Source organism: Plenodomus lingam (genome assembly GCF_022343315.1).
Source record: "Plenodomus lingam strain CAN1 chromosome Unknown contig_13, whole genome shotgun sequence".
NCBI classification, from domain to species: Eukaryota; Fungi; Ascomycota; class Dothideomycetes; order Pleosporales; family Leptosphaeriaceae; genus Plenodomus; species Plenodomus lingam.
In genome coordinates, this window is record NW_027093931.1 from 935,294 (window position 1) to 957,429 (window position 22,136).

The 22,136-nt window shown below is 43.4% G+C and overlaps 6 protein-coding genes across 6 annotated transcripts; 4 read left to right on the forward strand and 2 right to left on the reverse strand.

Annotated features, from left to right (window-relative positions):
• Window positions 1-9,778: 9,778 nt before the first annotated feature.
• On the forward strand, window positions 9,779-10,332 carry IAQ61_001919 (uncharacterized protein; the record flags this gene model as incomplete). Its single annotated transcript, XM_066095322.1, has 3 exons — window positions 9,779-9,824; window positions 9,886-9,985; window positions 10,122-10,332. The coding sequence occupies 3 exons, from the start codon at window positions 9,779-9,781 to the stop codon at window positions 10,330-10,332; spliced, it is 357 nt and encodes a 118-aa protein (XP_065954806.1).
• Window positions 10,333-10,409: 77 nt separating this feature from the next.
• IAQ61_001920 (uncharacterized protein) lies at window positions 10,410-10,766 on the forward strand (the record flags this gene model as incomplete). Its single annotated transcript, XM_066095323.1, has 1 exon — window positions 10,410-10,766. The coding sequence occupies one exon, from the start codon at window positions 10,410-10,412 to the stop codon at window positions 10,764-10,766; it is 357 nt and encodes a 118-aa protein (XP_065954807.1).
• Window positions 10,767-12,945: 2,179 nt separating this feature from the next.
• IAQ61_001921 (uncharacterized protein) lies at window positions 12,946-13,734 on the forward strand (the record flags this gene model as incomplete). Its single annotated transcript, XM_003833735.1, has 1 exon — window positions 12,946-13,734. One exon carries the CDS (start codon window positions 12,946-12,948, stop codon window positions 13,732-13,734), a length of 789 nt encoding a protein of 262 aa, XP_003833783.1.
• A 394-nt stretch (window positions 13,735-14,128) lies between these two features.
• Window positions 14,129-15,516, reverse strand: IAQ61_001922 (uncharacterized protein). The gene is made up of 2 exons (XM_003833736.2): window positions 14,814-15,516; window positions 14,129-14,747 (listed from the first exon to the last, which is right to left on the reverse strand). Exons 1-2 carry the CDS (start codon window positions 15,396-15,398, stop codon window positions 14,337-14,339), a joined length of 996 nt encoding a protein of 331 aa, XP_003833784.1. The 5' UTR covers window positions 15,399-15,516; the 3' UTR covers window positions 14,129-14,336.
• Window positions 15,517-15,883: 367 nt separating this feature from the next.
• Window positions 15,884-19,136, forward strand: IAQ61_001923 (uncharacterized protein; the record flags this gene model as incomplete). The annotated part of the gene is made up of 3 exons (XM_003833737.2): window positions 15,884-16,597; window positions 16,649-16,877; window positions 16,930-19,136. 3 exons carry the CDS (start codon window positions 15,884-15,886, stop codon window positions 19,134-19,136), a joined length of 3,150 nt encoding a protein of 1,049 aa, XP_003833785.2.
• Window positions 19,137-19,712: 576 nt separating this feature from the next.
• Window positions 19,713-20,041, reverse strand: IAQ61_001924 (uncharacterized protein; the record flags this gene model as incomplete). Its single annotated transcript, XM_003833738.2, has 2 exons — window positions 19,713-19,774; window positions 19,936-20,041. The coding sequence occupies 2 exons, from the start codon at window positions 20,039-20,041 to the stop codon at window positions 19,713-19,715; spliced, it is 168 nt and encodes a 55-aa protein (XP_003833786.2).
• Window positions 20,042-22,136: the final 2,095 nt, after the last annotated feature.

Below are 22,136 nucleotides of genomic sequence, written 5' to 3' on the forward strand. Positions count from 1 at the left end.
GTAGTGGTGTCTTTGTACAGACAGGCCCTGCGCGGTCAGCAGATCTGGATTCTGGGGGCGGGTACTCGAAATGCGGAGGAGGTCGACTAACGTGATCCACCACCGAGCGCCCACCCCCACCGAGCGCCCACCAACACCAAAATCCACCACCCACTAAATAAGGATATTGCGCCACCCACAATAGCTATTATTACAAGATTTCTTAGAGTTATAATTATTAGATCTATTAGAGTAGATTAAATATTTTAGATTATATAAGTAGCTTTTTAGGGGGTCTAATTAGGCGCCTACGCTATAAAGTTACCTCTACTACTATATCCTCTTCTACTAGCTCCTTATTAACTACCTTAGCTAGTATAATAGTAGAAGGCTTAAGGATTTACCTCTTACTTATTTAAGATATTTTAATATTATTTTAGAGTTACTTTTCTAGTTACTTAGTAGTTTTCTACTTATTATATATAGTAGCTTTTTAAGTAGCTTTCTCCTCCTACTCCTTTTTAGTAATTACTTAATTTAGGTAACACTCCTTTATAAATTAAGCTTTAGCAAGCTTCTATTACTTATAAAGCTTAATTACCTTACTTTTTTAGTATTATAGCTCCTATTCTTTAAGGTTCTTTTACTCCTAAAGCTTAAATACTTACTCTACCTTTAATAGTAAAATAAATTAGGTACTACTACTATAATTATTATTAGGGGGTAATAATAGAGGTTTACTACGCTTCCTACGCTTCTTCTTATTAGCTAGGGCAGCCCTTAGGTGTTTATTTTTATAGTTAAGTAGAGTATTTTTTACTAATATAGTATAGATTATCTAGCTAAGCTTCTTTAACTATTTATTATAGATATTAATTATAGTATTATAGAGTAACTACTCTATCTTTCTCTAATTACTTATACTTAATATTAAGGTTATACTATTACTTAAAGAAGGCTAGTTACTATTATTTATAAGTGCTTTAAACCTTAAAAGGATAATATTAGGGTTAAGTAGTAAGATACCTATTACTTTAAAAGCTATTAATATTAGCTTTTCCTTAAAGGTATTACTTTATATAGTATTAAATAACTAGTAGAAATCCCTCTTAGTAATACTTATAAGCCCTTAAGAGCTATCTAGAAAACTAGATAGTTAAGCTTTATATAAAGCTATAAAGGGAGCAAATACTATAATATTAAGTAGCTAAAGGGTATAAGTGCTATAAGGGGGATATATTATAAGTAGGATCTTATATTTATTATAGTACTTAATAAACTCTATTATTATATAAGATCTATAGCTATTAAGGATAAGGAGCTAGTATGAAGTATAAGCTTTAGCTTTTATGTAACAATCCTATCGTGAAGACACCTTATAGTGTTCTAGTTAATTAGGCGCATCCCTAGTTAGGTTTAGTGCCTTAGCGACTAAGGTGCGTAAAACCTGCGCTTCGCGCGGGGTTTTAGGAGGACAAGTATTATTCTCGTGTTAATACTATACCAATAGCCATCTCTACACTATTTTGTCTAGTGTGAAGCAAATACTATTGCCTACAACTAGAACCTTACATTTTATCTTATAATTAAACACCTCCTTAAGCTAGGATACCCCTAAGATATAGCTTATCTACCTACTTAGTAATCCTATAAAGAAAGCTTAGTATTATAATAGGTTAAAATCTTATAACTAGGTATCTTATAGAGCTCTAGATTAGGACTAATAAATAAGAGTAGAGGTAAGAGTAGTACTATTAGCGTATATATAAGCTATAGTAATAATCTACTCTCTATTACTATTCTAGAGTATAGCTCTAATCTTTCTCTACTTATAGGCGCTTTTATTAAATATATATTTAGTTTTTAATAGTACTCTAATAAGAAAACCTTTCTTATCTATATTATAAATATACTAACTCTTAATATTATATTACTCTATTTTTTAGTATAAAAGCTTAAAGTATAAGCTATACTTAAAGGTAGAATTAGCTTTAAAGTAGTTATAATTAAGCCTAGTAGCCTAATAGGAGATAAGATTAATATTATAGTAGTTAATAAAGTGCTATACCTAATTTTTACCTACTAGATTCCTTATTATTTTAGTTATAAAATTTTAAATAATAGTCTATATAGGGAGTAATCCTTACTTATAAAGCTCTTTAATATACTGTTGCAGGAGGGATATTAACTGGATCACGGAGCATCTTGATCCCGATCAATCCCGATCAATCCTGGTCAATACCCCTGTATAACCCACTATCTAATCAACTGCCAGCTTACTACTAAGTGCCTAATAAAAAGCAGGAGCTCTAGTAAGGAAGGTTTACTAATTATTCACCTTCTAGTAAGGGTAGCTAAAGCTCTATATATATATAAGTCTAATTATAGTAGATACAATCTAATAATCTATCTCCTAAATTATTCCTAACCTTAGTGATCTAAATTTCTATAGTTATAAGCCTAGTTCGCGCTTTACCTTATTAAAGATCGTCCTATCTATTTAAGCGTATTGTTTAACTTAGACACTAAGCTAGCAAGCTTTACTCTTTATATTATTTCTTAAGCAAAAGCTTACTTATTACTCTTCTACTATAAGCAACTAAATCCTAAAGGGGGATATCCTACTTACTAGATTAACTAACTGGCCTACCTAGTATATTTAATTTAGATACTATGCCCTAACTAAAGGGATCTAGGTAGAGGTAGACCCTAAGGCTCTAGATACTAAAAACTACTTTAAGAATAAACCTATTAAGCCTAATATGCTAATAGATATTATGCTATTTAATATAACAAGCAAGTAGTACAAGCTCTAAATAGCTTAGTACTAAGCCTACTTATTAGATTAGGTATTAAAGTTATTAGTAATCTAGAACCTCTTTATATAGGTTAATAATATAGTAGATTAAGGGATCCTTACCCTAGCCTATATAGAGCTTGTTAATTAAGGAAGAGTAACCCTCTAAGCACTTATCTAAGTGCTCTGCAATAACCTAGCGCTAACTAACTTAAGTGCTGTAATACTAGCAAGATTATAGTACAAAGCTTATCTTACTAAGGCAAAGATAAGTAGCTAAGACGCTAATTACTAGTAGAAGGAGTAGACAATCCTATATACGCAAGCTAAGGTATATAACATACCTAATATTAAAGGATAGCTTATAGTATAGGATTATCTTAAAGCTCTATCTACTAGGATCTTACTAGATTAGGGTTAAAATATATTTTAAAGGATTATTAAAAAGTTAGTAATAGGAGAGCTAACTTATAACCTCCTGTAGGTTACTAAGATCTATTTATTACTTCTCTAAGAAAACAATATAAGATTAAGCTCTAAAGGTCCTAGAGTGTTTGCAATAATAGGAGCTCTACCTTCTAATTAACTAAAGAAGGAGTCTTTATGCCTATATAGTAGATCTTACCTATAGAAACCTCCTAAATACAAAAACGTTATTAAAGCTTAGACTAATATAGGTGACAAGCTTACTACTACTTAATAATTAGAGATTAAGAAAAAGATTAATAGGAACCTAAAATTTAAAGAGTTAAGAAAAGCTCTAATTAAGTCCTATCCTATTAATTAAGATTATAGTAGTAAGGTAAGCGCAATCACCTATCTAGGCAGTATCTAGGCGGCACTAATTAACCCTATGTTAATAGCGGAGAAAATAAACAGGATCTATTTAACTATAGACTTTAAAGCTTACGCTCTATTAAAGAGCACTATCTTTAATAATAGGGGTGTAGTGCACCTAGTTAATAATATAAGCTACCTAGAAGAAAGCTTGTTTAGATTAGTTAAATATAAGATAGTTAAAGCAGGAACTTAAGCTTTTCTAATCTTAGGTAGAGGGACAAGAGTAATCCCTAATACTCTTAATAGACCAAGAGGTCTAAAAATAGAAGATTTAGTGCTTACTAACGTAGTATTAGTAGAAGGTTTTTATATAAATATTATATTAGAAGCTTAATTACTTAAAGCAGGAGTTTAGTTCCTTAGGCTAGATGCTACCTTGCAGTTTAGATTATTAGAAAAGAGCGTTATATTAGCTAAGTTACTACGCAAGTTTAACTTAACTTTCCTAGAATATAAGCCCTCTACTCCTTATCTAATAATCTAAAGTATAGTGCCTAAATAACCCTAGTGATCCTAGACAACTTACCTAAGACATAATAGTAAGGAGCTTTAGCACTAATAATTAGGCTATTTAGGACCTAAGGCGCTTAAAGCTCTAGTTAAGTTAGCTATAAATATTAGGATTAAAGGAACTCCTAGGAGTAAATGCAAGCACTGCGCTATTATATATGCCTAATAGGTTATATTAAGATAACTAAGGGAAAGATTACTACGTCTATACTACTAGGTATTATAGGATCTATTTAATATACTAATAGGTATAGCTTATAAGCAATAGATCTTAGTATTAAAGTGTAACTACTTAGGAAAGCTTTATACCTATCTACTGCAAGCCAAAAACCTTAATAAGATTATACAGGTGTTTAAAAATTTTAAGAGCTTAATACTTAACTAATATAAGCTTAGTATAGTTAAGATTATACAAGATAATAATATTACAACGCTCCCTTAGCGTGGTAAATCTTGCTTTTAGATCTAGGCAGCTAATAATAGTATTAAAATTAAGAGCTTACCTGTATATACCTATAAACCTAATAGAGGAGTAGAAAGAGTAGGGCAGGAGATTATAACAAAATTAATTAAAATAAGGATTAGTGCTAACCTACTAATAAAGCTCTAGCCTAAAATTATTAAAGTAGTAACTTAGCTCTATAATATAAGCCTGTCCTATACTTATAATATAATATTACCTAATAAAGTGCTAGATTGTTAGTTTACTAGATACTTTAGGTGGTGGCAACTAGAGCAGATAAGGGAGGCAACTACTAATCTCCGCCCTAATTAGAGCAGAATATACGCCTATAGCTATTAAGCTTACCCCCTTAATAGAGATTAAGTAGCTAGGCGTTACAAGAGGGTTTTTAAGGTGAACCCTTAGGGTTATATTAGATATCTAGTAGGATATAGAGCATCTAATATATATAGGATATAGATCCCCTTGCTTAATTAGATTATTATAACGTGGAATATTACCTTTAATAAGGATCTTTTCTATAAAGAGAAAGATCTAAAGTAGCTTTAATAGTTAGAGGCTTAAAAGATAGTTAATATTATTAGTAAAGATAAGATCTATAATATAGGAGAAGTATATAAAGAGCTTAATATCTTTAATTAGCTTTATATTGTAGCAGAGTAATATAAGGAGTCTAGTAAGTAAGGAGGACTAAATCTAGTATAGGAGCTAGGGGGTAGGGTAGAGCTAGAGGAGGTAGATAATTAGGCTAGCTAGCCTAGTAATTCACAACCCCCTAAGCAGACACCTCTAGCGTAGGTACTAAGCACGGCTAGCTTAGTATAAAGGATCTATATAAAGTCCCCTAAGCTAATAGGGCTCTAAACTCCTAAACTAATACTAGAACTAAACTTTAGTATAGGAGATAAAGGATCTATATAGGTTATAGATTAGGGTCTTACTACCTAAGATAGTAGTAATCTAACTTACTTTAACGCCACAATAGGTAGCTCCTAGGAAAGACCTAGAGGGGAGAGTGCTATTAGTAGGTCACTCTATAAGAGCACGGAGATAGGTAAGGGCACCCTATCTAGCTCTTATAGGGGTAGTAAGTAGAGCTCCTACCTACCTACTTTAGGACTAGATTCTATATCTCCTGCAGATCTCTTATAAGCGGCACCTAGAGCTCCTAGAAGAAGTAGAAAACTATAAGTTAAAGGACTACTACTAACGCATATTAGTAAGCAAGCTTAGGGACAGGACCCTAATAAACTACTAGGAGGCTCTATAAGTGTGGGGATATATATAGTAATAAATCTATTAGATATAGATCTAATTAGAAATCCCTTGTATAATCTTTTAGTATATCCTAAACTAAACGCTATAATCCACGCTATAATTATAGTAGTAATAGGGAGTAAATCTCCTAAAAACCCTAAAAGGAATACGCACTAGGACACTCTATAAAAAGAGCTAAAATAATAGAAGGATCTCTATAACTACTAAATAGGATAGTAATTTAGAGACGTAGTATATAAAGAAATTAATACTCTACTAAAAGCTAGTACCTAGGAGAAGATTAATAGGCTAACTAAAGGAGAGTATCTACTCCTACTTAAATAGGTGTTTACATACAAGCTTAATTAGGATAGTTACCTAATTAAGTGTAAAGCAAGGATAGTAGTAAGAGAAGATCTATAGCTTACTAACTTAATTTATTTAACCTATATAGCTACCCTAGTAGCTTAAACCTTTAGGACTATAATAGCTATTAGAGCTAAGTTTAACCTTAAGATATATTAATATAACGTTGTTAGAGCTTTCCTTAACACCTTAAGGGATTAACACCCTATAGTTATCTATAAGCTACCTAAAGGATATTAAATACCTAGGAAGTGCGTTAAGCTTAAATAAGCTCTATATAGATTAAAAGACTTACTATTATTATAGTATAATAAGCTCTTAACTACACTCTAAGAAAATAAGCTTATTGCTTCTAAAGAAGAGCTATACCTATTCTTTAATAGAGATTGCAGTATCTTATTAATATTCTATGTAGATAATATCCTATTATTCTATTACTAAAACTACGCAAGCTAAGCTTACAAAGTTATCTAAGCTCTAAAGCAAAGATATACTATAGAAGAGAAGGGACCTATAAGCTAGTTTCTAGGGGTAAGAGTAATCTAGGATAGAAAGAGATAAATAATAACGCTTATTTATAATAAATATATTAATAAGATTATAAAGAAATTTAATCTAGTAGAGATAGGAAAATTCCCTACTATACTACTATTAAGTAAAGATATTAAAAAGAGCACTAGAGAAGCTACTAAAAAGGAGATTAAGGACTATTAGGAGCGCGTTAGATTAATCCTTTACACCTTAATTATAGTGCGCCCTAATATTGCCTATGTAGCCTCCTAGCTCTTCTAATACCTTACTAACCTATCTAAATAATACTTTAATATAGTTAATTAAGTAATTATCTATCTATACTAAACTTAATACTAATTAATCTAATATAGGAATAGGGATCCTAATAAGCTTATAATATATAGTAATGCGTTATTTACTAATAATATTAATACTTAGCAATTATTATATAGGTACCTAATTACGCTCTTTAGAGAACCTATTATTTAGAAGGTAGCTTAATAAGTAACTATTACTACGTTAACTACTAAGGTAGAGCTCCTTACGCTTAAGTAAGTAAGTAAAGAAGCAATAGTGTTAAAACACTTTTTAACTAAAATATACCTTACTTTAGATACTACCTAGATAATTAATTATAATAATTAATAAACTATTAGGTTAGTAGTAGGTAATAATAAAAGGATTACTACTAAGCTACGCTATGTAGATATTTAAAACATGTGGCTTAGATAAGAGTATAAAAAGGGATCTTTCTATATTACTTACCTACCTACTAGTAATATACTAGCTAATAGGCTTACTAAAAACCTAACTTTATAATAATTTATAAGGTTTAGGGAGCACCTAAAGTTATATAATAGTAGAGTATATATTATATAGTATTAATTAAAGTAAGGTAGTATATAAGATCTATTAATATATAATATAAAAATAACTAACTATAGCCTACCTCTTTATTATTAACTAGGTAGCTTCCCTAAGAAGCTCTATTACGCGCGTAAAGCGTGCCTTAGAGTCTATAGGGGGCTACCTAGGTTACCCTATCCTAGGATCTATAAGGGGAACCTTAGAGGAGCTAAAGTCCTTATCTTCTAATAAGGAGCTCTAGGTGCCCTTAGCTATAGAAGTAGCCTTACGCGCAAGCTTAGTAGTAGTAGTAGTAGCTTTTACTAGCTCCTGCTATTTAGCCTTACTCTCCTTAAGGAGCACTAAGACCCTTTACTTCTTATCCTTAAGAAGGTCTTAGCTCTTACCTACCTACTTCCTTACTAGAAAGGATAGCGTAGAATATTAGGTAAGCTTAGGGCTATTAGTTTATTAGTATAAGATCTTACTAAAGTATTATAAAGGAAAAATTTCTTATATAGATTATATATATTAGGACACAGCTATACCTAGAGAAGTACTACTAGTACTAAGTCCCCCTACTAGAAGAGTTATAGCACTTGCTATTAGACTTATTAAAGAGCGCTAAGTATAGATAATTTAGATAAGTTTTAGCATAATAAATACTAGGCTCTCTATAGTAGGAGGATCTTAGGGTCTCCTTAGGAGCTAGAGAGGGAGTAGGGGCAGGAGCAGGGGCCTTAGGCAGGGTCTAGGGAGGAGCAGGAGCTAGAGCTAGAGTTAGAGCTAGAGTAGTAGGAGCTAGAGTAGGAGTAACCTTCCTTAGCTTTGCAATCTTAGCTACAGTAGCAGTAGCCACGCGCTTAGCTACTACGCGCTTAGCTGCTACACACTCTATAATAGCCTTACGCTTAGTAGTAGTATACTCTTCTTTAGTAGCAGTGGCTTTAGAGACTATAGCTTTAGCTACGCAGGAGGTAATAAGGGCAGCGTAGGTAGAGTAAGCGCAAGTAGCAGGTTTTAACTTTAACTAAGATATAGGTTAGTAGGGATATAGGTATAGTTTAGATTTTTAGGGTTATATAATCTTATAACTTAAGCTATAGTAAAGATTATAGTTAGGTAGATAGAGTTATAGAGCTCTATCTAGATAATATCTACGCGTGTAAGCATAGGCTAAATAAGGAAGGCGCGCTAGTTAGTATCTAAAGGGTAAGCTAATTTAACCCTTTAGATATATAACACTCTAATTAGCTACACTACCTACTAACTATAAGTATAACTATAATAACAAAAGATCTACCTATACCTAGGGGGTGTGTTATAGGAGGGATATTAACTAGATTATAGAGTATCTTAATCCTAATTAATCTTAATTAATCCTAGTTAATACCCCTATATAACCCACTATCTAATTAACTGCTAGCTTACTGCTAAGTGCCTAATACAAAGTAGGAGCTCTAGTAAGGAAGGTTTACTAATTATTTACCTTCTAGTAAGGGTAGCTAAAGCTCTATATATATATAAGTCTAATTATAGTAGATATAATCTAATAATCTATCTCCTAAATTATTCCTAACCTTAGTAATCTAAATTTCCACATATACTCTATAAGCTTACTTTCTTATATAGTATTAAGTATTTAACTATTTAGTAGAGTAGTAGTATATACCTACTAAATTTTCTAGTAGTATCTAGATAAGGTTAACTATAAGTAACTATACTTTTTTACTATTTCTAAGTATATAAAATCTTCTCTAAGAGTTAAGGATTTAATTACTATAAGCGTGTTATTAATAGGTGCTATAGTTATTAAGAAATTTAGTGTTAAAAATTTAGTGATTTTAGTGTTAGTGGGCGCTCGGTGGGGGTGGGCGCTCGGTGGTGGATCACGTTAGCGCCGGACCCAACGCCTTGCACGGCTCGCTTGCAGCGGAGTGCCCAATGTCCTACCGGTACCATCACTACTGTACAGAGGGGGCGCCGGCGATGTGGTGTGGTCGAAGAGGCAGGTCCCTAGGGAGGGTGAAGGGCCCGACAGTCGGAGCGAAAGGATCTTCACTGGATGCACGACTCTGTCCTGCGTTTTGGGTCGAACATTCTTCGCTGTCAGACGGACGCCATTGGGGGCCAAACCCATCAAAGTCCTACCGGTACCGTACCGTACCTAGGTGTCGATACGCAAGAGAAGGTTGACAGGTGAAGTCATGTCCTCATGTCTCGCTAGACCTGGTAGACGGGATACCGGTACCGGTACGGTACCTAGTCATGTCAAATCCCCCTTTACATACACACATCTAACCAAAACAATTAGTCCATAGCCTCAATTTCCCCTGCTCCATCTTACCTGCCATGCAATGCAGTGCAGCGAGCAGGTCACACATGAAGAGTGAACGACTCCACTTCCAGTACCGGTACGTTCCAGAAGCCCCATTCTATTTCCACACAGCTACCCACCCGAGTCTAGTCTCCCCCAACATGTTGCACGCACGGTCAAAAGCTTAATGATCCCTCATTCCTAACTGTACTGCGTTGATTCATCATATATAGTATATACTGTACACATATACACCCAAACATGAACCGCAGTATGCACACCGTTACCGTAGATAAACAGGGGGCGGCTTGGTCTCGCTATCGTAAATCTTGGCGGCACGGCGCTGGTCTGGGTATACCGGTACACTCCGAGGCGGGGCGATGGACTTGTCATATTCAAAGAATAGGTTCACGCATCGTGTCCTCGAGGCTCACACTCTCGTGATCATCGAGAGAGGACGGGTCAGTGTTGGCATCATCTATAAACTTAAGATCAAGAACAACAGCAGGACAGATTGGGAAATGGTTACAAGTATCATCAGTATTAAGGAGAAGCAAGCAATAGCCAGCCGATACACTAGAATATCATCGTGGCTCAAACATGCATCCTCCAGCGCAAATGATGTTAACAGTCTGCTCGAGCAGGTCCAATCTATATGTTCGCCAGGCGCTGCATCAGCAAAGAAAACCAAATGGAACCTGAGAAGCATACCAAGCCTGCTACGAGCTAGCTATACTGTCGATTGCTTGTTGCCCATGTACAATGGACTACCATTCAAGAGACAGTACTCGAGCCGTCCAAAAAGCCCAGACAAAGCACCATCTAGCCACGAGGAGCACGAGGGGCATTCAGATCCTCTTGCAACGCCTGCTGCTTGAGCTGCTGCTCTGCCAGCTCACGAGCTTGAATATATTCAAACTTCGCACGCGCAGCCTTGAGCTCGGCCTCGGCTACCTCCAACTCAGCCGCAAGCTTCTGCACAGCCAACGGCTCATTTGACGCATCAACCTGTCCACTGTGGGAAGGTTGGACGGCATTGGGAGCGGGGGTCGTCGAGTAGCTAGATATACGGCGGGGATGGGCGGATCGGGGGGTAGGAGAGCCGTATGACTCCTCGCCGTCAGATTGGAGGATGTAACGGTCATGACGGCGGCGGTTGTTCTCGGTGCTAGGGCGGTTGGCATTGGACTGAGTGCTGAGAATGGAGTCGCCGCGGTCCTGGGAGTGCTGCTTCTTGGCGCCTTTCTCAGGGCGAACAAAGCTGCCGTCGTTGGCACGGCGGAGACGAGCGGCTGTTGGCTTGGTTAGCTGGATGTTGCTCTGGATGTGGTTGTGACTTGTATAGCTCACTCTTTCGGCGCTTGGATGATTCTTGGACGCGAGCTTCATATACCTCGTGGCGGGCCCTGCGCTTCGATGAGCCCTTTGGCATATTTGGCTCAACCAACTCCTCCAGATAGGAGTCGGTGGAAGAGTCAGACACGGGTTGGACTGGGTTCGCCATGGCTTCCTTGCGGCCGGGATTCTCGACGTCGAGCTTGATTTCCTTGATGTCTGACAATCGACACCAAGGGTGTGTCTCCTCGTGGAGAGCAACCTTCTCGTACAACTCGGCATGGAAGGTGGCCAGGTCCCAGCCACTGACGCGATTGATGGTCTTGAGATCCTTAAGGAACTGGACACCCCAGTTGCGCGGGTCGTTCTCCGTTTGGTCCTGTTGTTATTGTCAATCACTGAACAACAAATGTCCATCACTGGCAGCATACCTTGATGTGGTCACGGCGCTCCGTATCCCACTGACGCATTCGTATGTCTTGAGGAATGATATCGACTACATCCTCGACCTTGAAAGATTTGGCTAGTGCGGGGAGCATGCACTCGACCAGATCCTTGGTCTCTTCATTCAGGGTATCAAAGCGGCCCATCTCGACTGCTTCAAAAGACGATCAGGAAACTGAATCGCGAGCTGGGTACTGTAGCTATCCAATTCTGATTAGTGGCGGACTTGATAAACAAAGTGGCACTAAGTGCTGGTGTCGCGACAGACATGCCGTCGAAGCACCTCGCGTGCCAAATCAACAGCGCAAGATGTAGATGTCGCTTCGAAAGTCAAAGCAGAACAGCAAACACTTACCAAAAGTCTAGTATACGTTGTTGCTGTCCTTTTCTTGAAGCGTATATTGCAAAAAAGTGGGAGGTTGCAGGAAGAAGAGTCAGTGAGGTGGGTGGAGCTATATAGGCTGTGGCAGCGTCACATGCGCTAAGACAATGCAAATTCACCTTAACTAGACCCTTTTGCACCAGTGAGAGTGTAAGCAAGATTGTGGTTTGACGGTCTAGTGCAATGCGTTTGCACGGGATGGCAAGAATGTTATTCCGCGAGGGTGAGCAGTGAAAGACCTCTCTGATAAGAAGTCGCCGCCAATTAGGCAGAACAGACACGGCACCTTGAAAAGGAGTAACAACTGATTCTAAAAAGAAATGGGGACGATAACTTGATAGTAGCCACCACCGAGGGTTTGGTGGTGGAGCGAGGCGGAGATGTGTAAGGTGAGAGAGGAGGCTTAGTAGAGATTGCTTTACCTGCAGATCTACGCACCACGAACACAAACAACTCAAGCCATCTGCTAAAACTGAATTATTGGCCCCAAATCGAGTCAAGAAAAGAAGTGGATGCTACCTCGCTTTCGTGGAAGAATGCCCAAAATTTGTTGATCACTATGCATCCGTGAACAAAAACGAAGCAAATCACATGATAGCATAGAATTAGTAATGACAAAGACTTTTGCCTATACAAGATGAAATGTGAATTCAATACAGCCGTCTATGGGAGATACAAAAGGGAGAAGAGGGTATCGAGGTCGAAGACGACGATCCCCTCGGCACGACTTTCTCTCCGCATTCGCCTACAAACAACATCTCGCTTCCACCTTCCTTCCACTCTTCACTTACCCAAGACTCAGCCTCTAAATTATCAACCTTGAACATGAACATAAACATCAAATAACAAGCCAGATCACTCCGTAGACTCAGAAAATAGAGGCAAAAAGAAAAGAGATGGCAACCAAGCGCTCCCGTTCCCCCTCCCCTCCCCAAAACCCTTCAATCTGCCTCAGCTCCCCCATCCAAGAACAAACCTCCAGATTCATCGGCGTCTACTCCCCCAGCCTCCCTCTGAAAACCCTCCAAGCCCTCCCGGATTTCCGTACCGCCACCCACATCATCTCCGCCTGGCGGAAACCCTCGCGGCAAAAATCCCTAACCCCTGCTTCCAAACCCCTCCATGACGAAGGCCACGACGACGGCGGCGAATCCTGGGCCGGAAAACGTCTGGCAAGTGTCCTACGAGACACTCAAACCGAGGGCACAGTAGTTGTAGCGCGTTGGTACGGCGGCCAAAACATTGGGCCCATTCGCTTCACGCACATTGAGAATTGCGCCAAGGAAGCGATTTACAAGTTCAAAACGGAGCAGGCGCGTGCTGTGCAAGAAGCAGTGCGTAAGAAGCAGAAACTTGAAGAGGAGGTGAGACGCAAAGAGTTGGTTGAGAACTTGCGGGAACGAGATTACAACATCTTTGCGCTGAGAACGTTGCTGGCGCAGAAGAAGGCGAAACTGGCGGATGAGGTGGCGGTGCCCCTGACACCGCAGAGACCGCAGGCGTATGAGAGCATGGAGAGTGAGGCGTTGAGACGGGTGGATAAGGCGCGGGATGCGACGATTGCATTTGTTTTGAAGGAGATTGATAGGGTGGATGAGGAGTTGAAGTTGGTGCAGGATCTGGTGGAAGATGGGAAGGGAGAGGATAAAGAAGAGGAGAAGGAAAGACTGACGACGCTGATTTGATCTGGGAGCAGTATACCCATGCTCAGGATAAAGGGGGTTCAAATGATTGCATGATACCGCTTGGGCGTAACTACTTTCAAGGGCTGCGCTTTTCATATGAAGCGAAGAGATCTTGCATCATGTCGGCATCGGATCTGAAATATGACAGGGGCGAAGCTCAAAGTAAATAACATCATCAGACATATATTGCGGGCCGTCTGCATTCAGACGTTTAAAAGCCTGCAGTCGAATTCTTCAAATCGACGGTCAGAGCACAGACACCATTTCGTCCTGCTTAGCATCATTGCAGAGGGGGGATATGTGGCAATGGACGATCGGGAGCATTTCATCACACTACATGCAAATGCAATGTACTGCTCGAGGCCGATCGAGCACGTCATGTGCTCCATAAGTCCGAGGGCGTTCGAGTCCCCTGTAGTGTACTATGACGCTTGTAACTTTTCGTCGATTATGTGGGTTGGTATCAAGTATTCTCTGCAGTCTGTGGGCTAGCCAACTGTAAGATCAGGTGTGCTCTGAAGTCTACTTCGAGCCTATGGAACCCCCAGACACCAAACGCCGTAATATATACAGCTTCGAAACAGATCGATCTCAAATCGACTTTAGCGCTCTACCTTGCCATCCCGATCCAGCAGTTCCCTCGCCGCAATGATCTCTGCCTCTTCATAGCCCGTCCAACCCTTGCTCCCTGACTTGTACTGCCTTACAATCTCTGCAAGCTTTTTGGTGGCGATCTCTTCAAGCTTCTTCACAGTCGCTAGGCTGGGAATGGGTATATCATCATCGTCTTGTTGTTGTGCATTGCGCTTATTGTGTGATGTAGAGCTTGGCTCTGATAGTGCAGTGTTAATCTTCGAGCTCACAAGCTTAAGACCATAGAATCCACGAATGTAGGAGTCGTTTAGCTCGATTGAGCGGCAGAAGTGCTTTAGTGACAGGGCAAGGGCGGAAAGACTGCGTGGTGTGGAGGAGGCTGTGGAGAGGTAGTGCAGGGTTGCGACATGCGCATGTGCCTATTAACGGGGTTAGTAACTGTTTCATGACCGAGAATGCTCTCATCTGATGTAGGCATCACATACGCTCCATGCGTTCGGTGTGATGAGCAACACCTCTTCAGCGCAGTATATTGCCTGTCCCCATGCCTGCTGGCCCGCGTACAACTCGCTGGCCTCTGCCCAAGCCTCAGCATCTGTTGGACTGTTTTCTAATAATGTGGTGACGGCTGTGATGGCATCCTGGTGCCTTCCCAACGCCTTCAGCACTGCCACCCTCCTCTTTCTGATGTGCATGTTGGTTGGGTCTTCTCTCAATATCTTCTCGTAGCCGTGAAACACTTTTTCCAGATCATTGTTTGACCGTGCAGTGGCCTCGTTGTAGATGCCGCGAAGTGTGATGATGCGCTCGTTGTGCTCGCCGAAACGGTCCTCGAGGCGAGTGAGGATAGCGCGCGCAGAAGCCTCGTCGCCAGTGCGTAGGGTGGCGTAGAAGAGGTTTTCGTGGATGGTCCATGATTCAGGAGTCTCACGTGAGAAGAGCAGGGAGAATGGCCATGGCAATGATGAGGTGGGTGCGGATGCGAGTATGAGGGGAGCCTTTTGGGAGAGTGCGAGTGCGGTTTGTGGTGGGATCTGGGAGGGCGGGGATAGAAGGTTTGCTTTTGTCATGGCGGCAACTTTGTGTGTATGGGATTTTGCTATCTTTTTCTGGAGAGCTCAATTGAGTGAAGTCACTTGATTCGGGCTGGTATATAGGCTTCCAAGCTTGGGAGAGGCAAGGTGTGAATGTACGTTGAATGTTGTGAGTCTGGCCCAAGCTTTGCGACCACCATGTTCGGCCCAACTAGCGCCGATGGGCACTGGGAGTGTGAGAGAGATGCACGTCAACGCTTCTTGGACAACAGCTCGGCCGGCAACACAAACAGCGAGAACAGAGTGGTTCAGGCTGAGGCACTGCCCGAAAGAATCATCACGACGATATGAACTGCATTTCATGATCATGCCTGCTGGCCCGCCGTCTGCACGCTCCTGCCCACGTACCCCCACCTCTTGCGCCGAGATAGTTGGACACACGACTGCGGGGGATATTCCTAGGACATCGCCAATATGTAGGGCCATGGCAGGAATCTAGTTGTGCAATCACAAAGAGGCTGATGGTCTTTTTCAGGTTCGAGAAGTCACTCTACGACCTCATTCGAGGCCTCCGCAACCACAAGGGCAGCGAGAAGGAATACATCGCCGAGAGCATAAAAGAATGTCGCAAGGAGATTCGTTCCAACGACATGGACCTCAAGGCCACTGCGCTCCTGAAGCTCACATATCTGGAGATGTTTGGCCATGACATGTCATGGGCGAGCTTCAATGTTCTGGAAGTCATGTCGAGTTCCAAGTTCAAGCAGAAGCGCACAGGATACCTCGCCGCCGTGCAAAGTTTCAGAAGGGACACCGAGGTCCTGGTGCTCGCAGAGAATCAACTCAAAAAGGACATCATGAGCTCGAGCCCGCCCTATGTCAGTCTCCCGCTTGGCGCAATACCGCATGTCATCAATCCCAGCATGGCCAACTCAGTCCTCTCCGACTTGATCCCACGGTTGACACACACGTCGCCCATGATTCGCAAGAAGACGGTCGTCACGCTTTATCGACTTGCGCTCGTCTATCCAGAGACTTTGCGACCTGCTTGGCCAAAGATCAAGGAACGACTGCAGGACGAGAACGAGGATGCAAGTGTCACAGCTGCCATTGTCAACGTCGTCTGCGAACTAGGCTGGAGGCGACCGCAGGATTTCTTGCCGCTGGCGCCTAGGCTATTCGACCTACTCGTCGAAGGAGGAAACAACTGGATGGCTATTAAGCTGATCAAACTAGTGCGTACTACTCTTGAGCCCGATTTGATCGATCTATTCTGACCCTTCCAGTTTGCGACGCTCACGCCTCTGGAACCCCGACTGATCAAGAAACTCCTCCCTCCTCTGACGAAAATAATACGAGAGACATCTGCCATGTCACTATTATACGAGTGTATCAGTGGCATTATACAAGGTGGCATCCTGGAAGCTGTCGATGGTACTGCAGAGGGCGAGGAAGTAGCAAAGCTATGTGTCGGCAAGTTGAGAGGCATGATGATTATAGAAGGAGATGCAAACTGTAAGCTAATGCGCATATCAATTCAATGTCTACAAATCTCATCAGTGTGTAGTAAAATACGTCGCATTGCTGGCTTTCGACAAGATTGTTCGATCCCACCCACACCTAGTATCCCAGCAGCAAGACGTCATTCTCGAATGCATTGACGACCCGGACATTTCGATACGAATGCGGGCCTTGGACTTGGTAGTCGGCATGGTCAATACGGACAACCTGACTGCCATTGTGGGACGACTGATGCGACAGCTCCGGAATGCGCCGATTGCGTCTGCAACTAACGACCCAAACAACGATCGGAGTCGAGAGATGGGCATTAATCCCTATGCGGATGATGACTCTGATGCCGAAGAGACTCTACCAGAACACGAACTCCACTCTGACCAGCCTCCACCACTTCCAGACGACTATCGCATCAATGTGATTCAACGTATATTGGAAATGTGCTCGCGGGACACTTATAGCAACATCGCCGACTTTGAATGGTACATTGACGTGCTCGTGCAACTTGTACGAGTGGCACCAGCGACGCGATCATCTGCCGTTTCAGACGAGAATGAAGATCTAGAACATGAGGATGATGTTGGCAGTGATATAGGTCGCGAGTTACAGAATGTAGCTGTTCGTGTCAAGAGTGTTCGAGCAGAAGCAGTGGACGCTGCGCAATCGCTGGTTCTCATTGATAGAAGAGATCAAATGTTCCCAGCATCTGGCAATGGTGGCCAAGGCGTCCTTGAGTTTGCTGGCTGGCTTGTGGGTGAATACGCAGATTACCTTACACGACCAGAACCTGTCATGACTTCGCTTCTACATCCTACCTCCCTCCAACTCTCTTTCAAAACTCTCGCCGTCTATCTTCAGGCCATACCGAAAGTGTTCTCGAGTATAGCGGGGAGCGATCGGATCTCCTGGACTCCTGAGCGCAAGACTCTAATGTCGTTGCTCATGGCTCGAATCATACATTTTCTGGAACCGCTCTCCACGCATCCTAGTCTCGAAGTTCAAGAACGAGCAGTGGAATATCTTGAACTCATGCGCCTAGCTGCTGAAGCTGCGTCTGGCACAGCCACTGGGGGCAACCACGACGGCTTTACAGATCCACCGCTACTACTGACGCAAGCCATACCCGCACTCTTCTCAGGCGCCGAACTTAATCCAGTTGCCCCTGGAGCGCAACGAAAAGTGCCAGTACCCGAAGATCTAGATCTCGACGTCCCAATCAATCCCAATTTGCAACGACTGTTATTCCAAGCTGATAACGAAGGCTTCGAGACGGAAGAAGACGATGTCTACGCCGCATACTCTGAGCCCGTCGCAGCCTACGCAGACGCCCCGGCTATTGTCACACCAGCAGCCGACCGACTCGACGCGCCACATAAGGAGCCTACCTCGTACCAAAACGCAGCAGAGGAAGAATACCTCGACCCAGACATCATCGCACGCCGCAAAGCCGAGCGCAGAGAGCGCCACAAAGACGATCCATTCTACATCGATCCGGACGGCGGAAGCGGGACTGTCACACCCCTCAGCCGCATCGTCCGCGACGGCAACCGCGAGAACAACGAGCTGGACATTGACTCGATACCGATCATGGAACTCCACCTCGACAGCAAAGCCTCCTCCTCCCCGCTACCCCGCTCCCGCAGTCCGCGCAAACCAGCACGCAGAGTCGAAATCATGGGCGACGAGTCCCTCGGTCCGGCCGAGGCGGACGCCTCGCGCGACCATGTCGTGCAGCCGCGGCCGGCCAAGACGAAGAAGTCCCTGCTCGAGGTAGATAGCTCGGGACTCGGGTCGCTGAGCCTCGTGGACGACGAGGATGTGACGGGTCGCAAGTTGACGGCGTTTGAGATTGAGCGCAAGGCGCAAGAGGATGCGGAGATGAAGAGGGCGCTGCAGGAGGTGGAGAGGTTGCGGTTGGAGATGCAGCGGGCGAGTGAGAGGTTGCATGTCAAGGAGGAGGTGGCGGTGAAGAAGAAGAAGAAGAAGGTTCGCAAGGTGGAGGTTGGTGGGGATGATGAGGCGTCTGTGTTGGGTGGGGGGTTGGAGGCGAGGGGTCAGGCTGAGGCTGAGGCTGATGTGGCGCCGGTTAAGAAGAAGAAGAAGAAGAAGGGGAAGGGGAAGAGTGAGGGGGATGGGGGTAATGGGGTTAATGATGGAGGAGAGGAAGAGGAACAGGAAGAGGGTAAGGCGAAGAAGAAGAAGAAAAAGAAGAAGCGGACTGTGGTTTTGGATGAAGGTGGAGATGCGCCTGCTGAGTAGTACCCCCCCAAAGTCAACTGACTGCACCTTTGCCACGCGCACAACAAAGAGCGAGCAAAGCCGGATATAAACAATAAACAGTGATCATGCCAAATGGAAATCAACATGACATGCAATTGATGATAGTATTCCCTCTAACATTTTTTTTCCCCCAATCCAACGATTCCCCGCCACGCTCGGCTCACAGCTCCCCTAATGTAGTAAACTTGAAAAAAGAGAAGAGAGGAAGAGAAGAAAGTATAAAGTAAGATAAGACCCAGTTGTACCCCATGCCACACCATGATGAATAACGGGAAAATCGTGCCAGATGCAAATCATCCCGCATTCAGTTTCACTGCCAGGGGAGCGGGGTGGGGAGATGTACACGCAGAACAAACGTTCCTCCTTTGCTCGACGGTGTGGTGTGAGCCCACATTGTTGTTTCATCTCGAGGGGTTGTGTAGTTTGCAGTGTCTGTGTGTGTCCGGTATCTCCAATGGGGAAATGGGGAATAGGCCAGCGAGCCATGGTGTCGGAGAGAGGGAGAAAGAAGAGGGAGGGCAAGTAGGAGTCAAAGGGAAGGGATGCGCCAACGACTTAGAAGAAGAGTCTGAGGATTTCAAAGAGGAGACCGCCGCAGAGGGCGAAGCCGAGGAGGACTGTTGGTGAGTGCATGTTAGTGATTTGATTCATCTTCCTTGTTCCTCGTCGTGTTGTCGCATGCATGCTTTTCATACCCAAGTGCCCATCCTCCTGTCCATTCCCCGCCTCGTTCCGGCCTCGAAAGCAGAAATAATAAACGGGAAAAGGCAACACTTACTAATCCACACCCTGCTGATCGGACTCTTCTGCGGGCCCAGTTTGCGCGGGACAACGGGCTGGTCGGGCATGCCCATCTTCTTCTCCTGCGCCTTGGCGAAGCGCATGTTGGCTTGTCTCTGTTGCGGGGTTTGGGCCTGCGGGGGTTGCGTGGGTGAGTGAGGGTGTTGGGGAGTTGCGTGTGTTGGGGGTGAAGGCATGGGGATGGGGATGGGGATGGGGATGGGGATGGGGATACGTACCATTGTGAACGTGGATATCTATATGAGTGCGCGCGCGAGCGAGAGAGAAAGGAACAGCAAAGCTAGATAACCGGCAGTCCTCGTCGACAATCGCAATACTATACGTCGCAGTACCAGTAAACCCAACCGCGTCTTTCACCGTTCTACCAAAGTCGCCAAAGTATATCAGCCCGTACCCTTAACCCTCAAGCCGGAAGAAAATCCTAAAAAGCCTAAATCTTCACGTCCGTTGTCGCCGTCTAGTTGTAAAAAGCAGAGTGTGTGAATGCGAAGAGAGAAGGGCGTTGTAAAAACAGTTCGTCGACGTTGACGTTTGTCCAAGTTGTGCAAGGTGTTCGTTTGGGAAGACGCGCGCGCACGGATGCTCGGGAGCCGCTGCACGCGCTAGAGAGGATGCGGAGCGGGAGGAGGAGAGGAGAGAAGGGGAAGGAAGAAGGAAGCTAGTCTGTTTTAGGGAGGCGTGATTGTCTGGGCTTGGTGTGCTGTGAGGGCATGACTCGTGCATGGCTGTCCACTGCGCGCGCAGGAATTTGTGTGAGATTGGGGCAGATGCGGAAACGTTGATTTCTTCCTCTAGTCTGGGTTTTGATACCGCGAGGGAGACTTTACTCAGTGTTACCTTTTTTTGCCAAAAAAAAAAGAAACGAGCCTCAAGTCCACATTGAGCTTGCTTTCTGTCCGACAGGTCTCGGGTGAAGAGGGGGTTGTTTGCGGAATTTCAACGCCGCGGGATACCGTACCGACTTCATCTCATCGCTGATAGCGACTGCACGGCATCAACGACGAGATCAAGCCACGCAAGAGCTGCCAGGAAAATCAGTATACCCACCTCTCCTCCCATTGAACTGCAAGAGAGGACACAACCACAAAATGCCCACCCTCCGCACCACACCCCTCCCCTCCCTCCGCCACACCCTCCGCCACATCCCCCAACTACCAAAACGGCGATGGACCAGCACATCAAACCACAGCTCACGAACTGTACGTCCGGCCTCCACTCACTTCACCCCCAACCTCTAACCCCAATAGTCAACATACTACCAATCCTACACCAGCCCCATGCTGAAATGCTTCCTGGGCGCCCTGTTCACATACCAGCTCACTTACTATGGGTGGATGAAGCTTGAGGCGATTGTGGAGGCGTGGGAGAAGGAGCGGGAGATTGAGGGGTTGAGGGGGGAGTTGAGGAGGGTTGTTGGGGAGGGGATGGAGAGGGAGGGGGAGGGGGGTAAGATGGGGGAGGGGGAGGGGGGGAAGGGGAAGAGGGGGTGGTTTGGGTGGGTGGGTTGGTGATTGGGGGGGGGGGGAGAGAGATAGAGATAGAGAGAGATAGAGGTGGATATAAAGTCAAAGACGGGTTACCAGTTTCTGAAGCTCCCAGGCATGTATTGTATCCAACAACACAATCAACCCCAGTCTAACCAACAAACCCAACCAGACAGCAAAGAAACAAAGCCAACAAGTCCACAGAGTATAGTATAGTATTATGATTACAAAAAGAACCAACATCTTGCTCCAACCGGTCTAAACCAAATCTCTCTTGATTTCCCACTGTAAGAACAAGACGCCGTTCCCCCCTACTTAGACTGTGCACTACGCACGACCACCACTAGATCACCCAACAAAATATCAACCCAAAAGCCCACACAACCCTCTCTCAACTCCCTGATGAAGCCCCCGTCCCTGCCCCTGCCCCTTTCTCCACCATCGACTGATTGACTTGCCCCACCCCCTCCCGCGTACACACACCACAAAGGCCCCAATCCATGTACCAATTTGGCGCTAAAAATAAAACATGTAGGATATGCACAACACAGCTAGTTCTCTTTGCAGCAATAGATTTCTCCCCCTCCTCATCTCTTCCTTGCCCCATTAAAATACCGTAGATTACTTATACTTTGCAAACTCGACAAGATCCAGGGGGTAGTCGCGCCAAAACTATTGTATACTAGGTTTTTCA